The sequence below is a fragment of the Lonchura striata genome, chromosome 8 (assembly GCF_046129695.1).
Source record: "Lonchura striata isolate bLonStr1 chromosome 8, bLonStr1.mat, whole genome shotgun sequence".
Taxonomy (NCBI): Eukaryota; Metazoa; Chordata; class Aves; order Passeriformes; family Estrildidae; genus Lonchura; species Lonchura striata.
The window spans coordinates 22,148,117-22,150,935 of NC_134610.1; the positions used below are offsets into that span (position 1 = coordinate 22,148,117).

Consider the following 2,819-nt stretch of genomic DNA (forward strand, 5'->3'; position numbering starts at 1 on the left):
CCTATTCACTAGGTTTTAGGACGTTTCTTAAAACTTCAGTTGTCGTTCAGTCCTAACTCTCACTGACAATCTGTGAATTTAAACAGTTAAATTCACCAGAAGTTACAAAATTTCTGGGGAAAAAAAAAATACATATTATCTACCAATCAGTGAATGAGTCTTTTATAAGATACTCGTAAATTAACTAGATATGCCAGACGTTAGCAAAATTTCCCTGTCAAGGGTCCAGATCGCATCAAAATATTTACGACAGCAGCAAAAGCAGCATTCGCCTCGCTGGAATGTATTTACTTGTGCTCCAGGAATGATATTGATGAATGAAGACCGAATTTATCTCATTAAACCCGTGATATTTTTAACCTAATTAAATGACGTCTCCAGCTCAATTGATTGAACTTTAGTGGTTAAAAGTGAACTCTTTCTTGCCATCTGTATGATTTTATGTACATACATGTAGATTTTTACAAATATACATTGGCGTTTGCGTATGTGCACGCATACGTACGCAGACGTATATTTTGAGGCTTGAAAGCGAATGAGAAGTTACTGATTGCCTAATTTTATTCAGCAGAACTAAATTCTGGTAACTTTTGGATGACCTCTGCTAGACAAAGACAGGACAGATCTATTGTACATCATATTACCCTCTTCTTTGATGGCTTTTCTTTCCCTCGCCTGCTTATCAGTTTCTTCCCTTTTAACCCCGCTTCAGCTCATCGCTCTGTATATTCCTTTCGATTCTTTTTCTTATTTTATTTAAAGCGAGGTACCAAGCCCCGGTGGCGATGCTGGCTAGCAGATCGGAGGGCAGGGCAGCATCCCCCGGAGCTGGGGGAAGCCGGCTCAGACAAAAGGCTGTGGGCAGGGCAGCGGCCGCCGCCCCGGGGGTACCCCTACACCTCCGGCACCTGGTTTGCGGGTGCGGCCCGCCGGAGAGGGGGGTCATTCGGTTCGGGGGATGTTATTGAGCGGAATCGCTGGAAATGCGGGGAAATGCGGCGGTGGGCGCCCGGCTCCCCATTGGCCGGGCCGGTCACATGCCCGCCTAACTTTATTCAGTTGACAGCAAGTAGGAGGGCTCTATGGCAGGGGAAAAAAAGACAACACGAGAAAAATTAGTATTTTCTACCTTCAGAAATTAATGGCCATGAGTTCGTATATGGTGAACTCTAAGTATGTGGATCCCAAATTTCCTCCTTGCGAGGAATATTTGCAGAATAGCTACTTAGGCGAGCAGGGGGCCGAGTACTACAGTGCCTCGCAGGGCGCTGATTTCCAGCACCAGGGACTCTACCCACGGTCAAACTACAGCGAGCAGCCCTTTAGCTGTAGCAATGCCCAGGGCTCTGCCGGGCAGCCGCGGGGTCACGGACAGGAGCAATCCGGCCCGGCGAGCCACTTCCCCGGCCCAGCAGAGCATTGTCCACCGCCTCCAATGTCCAACTCGCGAGCCTGCAGCCAGCAGCCGGCCCTCAAACCCCCAAACGGCTCCGCAGTTAAGCAGCCGGCAGTAGTTTATCCCTGGATGAAGAAAGTCCATGTTAACTCGGGTAAGGATCCTCTTCTTACTTTGCTCTTCTACCCTGCTTCCGATCGTCCTCAGCGGCGCTCTCCCGAGTCCCTGCCAGGCTCGTGGGCGAGCTTTTTAAACCGAGGTGGCCAATTACACTCGCCATAAATTTTTATTGCTGAGGAAATAGGCCGTTGGCCATGCGGGGCTTTGCCGTGCAGGATAAAACTCCATTTTAGGAGCCTTCTAGAGGCTCCCAGCCTACCTAGCTGCGTGTGCCCGTAGCGCCTGCCTCAAACGAGGGGGAAAGCAGCCCGGCCATTGTAAGCAACTGGGACGAATCCAGCTCGGCCACATGCTCGCTGCTCATAAGGTTTTCTTTTGTAAAGTCGGACCGGCAAGTCAAGATTAGCTTTGTAAAAGTTCTCCGTATTTTTTTCCCAGTGAATCCCAATTACAACGGAGGGGAACCTAAACGCTCCCGCACAGCTTACACCAGACAGCAAGTCCTAGAACTGGAAAAAGAATTTCATTTTAACAGGTACCTGACCAGGCGCCGCCGTATCGAGATAGCCCACACTTTGTGTCTCTCTGAGCGCCAGATCAAGATCTGGTTTCAGAACAGAAGAATGAAGTGGAAAAAAGATCACAAACTGCCCAACACGAAGGGCAGATCTTCTTCCTCTGGTTCAAACCCCCATTTACAAACTGGTTCCAAGGACCATCAGACTGACTTGACAACTTTGTAGAAGAGGTGAAATTTTCCATTTCATCCTTCGCTTCTGACCAGTACTGTACATAACTGACACTGCCCAAGCAGAACCTGCATGTAGCAGCTAAGGACACGAGAAACTGTCATCTTTCTTTAAGGTACTGTTGTACAAAGGAGACAAAATGACGCTACTTTGGACTTTATTTTATTTGCCTCTGCTAGCACAACCTAAAAAAGGAAAACAAACAAAAAAAAAAAAAAAAAAAAAGGGGAAAAGAAAGAGAGAGGGGAAAACAAACAAACCATCATGCAGGCAGTGGGAATTGGGAAAATATTAAATGAGACCTTCTGTCCTTAAAAAATAATAAATCATTGAAAATGAAACTGTCCTGTGTTTCAGTTTTGGATTCTGAAGTGAAGATTGGATGCTTTATTCTGGGATTTATACTTTTAATTGTCTTTTTATCCCATGCAATTTCGGGAGAATGCATTTTAGGCAAGTTGAGGACAGGAAATTCATAGCATAGTCTTTTATTCGAACATAAAGACTAATAATTGTGAACTTTTTTTGTGTGTGTGCTGCTTTACCTTTCTCGG

The 2,819-nt window shown here is 46.2% G+C and overlaps 1 protein-coding gene across 1 annotated transcript; it reads left to right on the plus strand.

The window, feature by feature from the left end:
• Window positions 1–1,132: 1,132 nt before the first annotated feature.
• HOXD4 (homeobox D4) lies at window positions 1,133–2,465 on the plus strand. Its single transcript, XM_021552429.2, has 2 exons — window positions 1,133–1,550; window positions 1,955–2,465. Exons 1-2 carry the CDS (start codon window positions 1,142–1,144, stop codon window positions 2,257–2,259), a joined length of 714 nt encoding a protein of 237 aa, XP_021408104.1. The 5' UTR covers window positions 1,133–1,141; the 3' UTR covers window positions 2,260–2,465.
• Window positions 2,466–2,819: the final 354 nt, after the last annotated feature.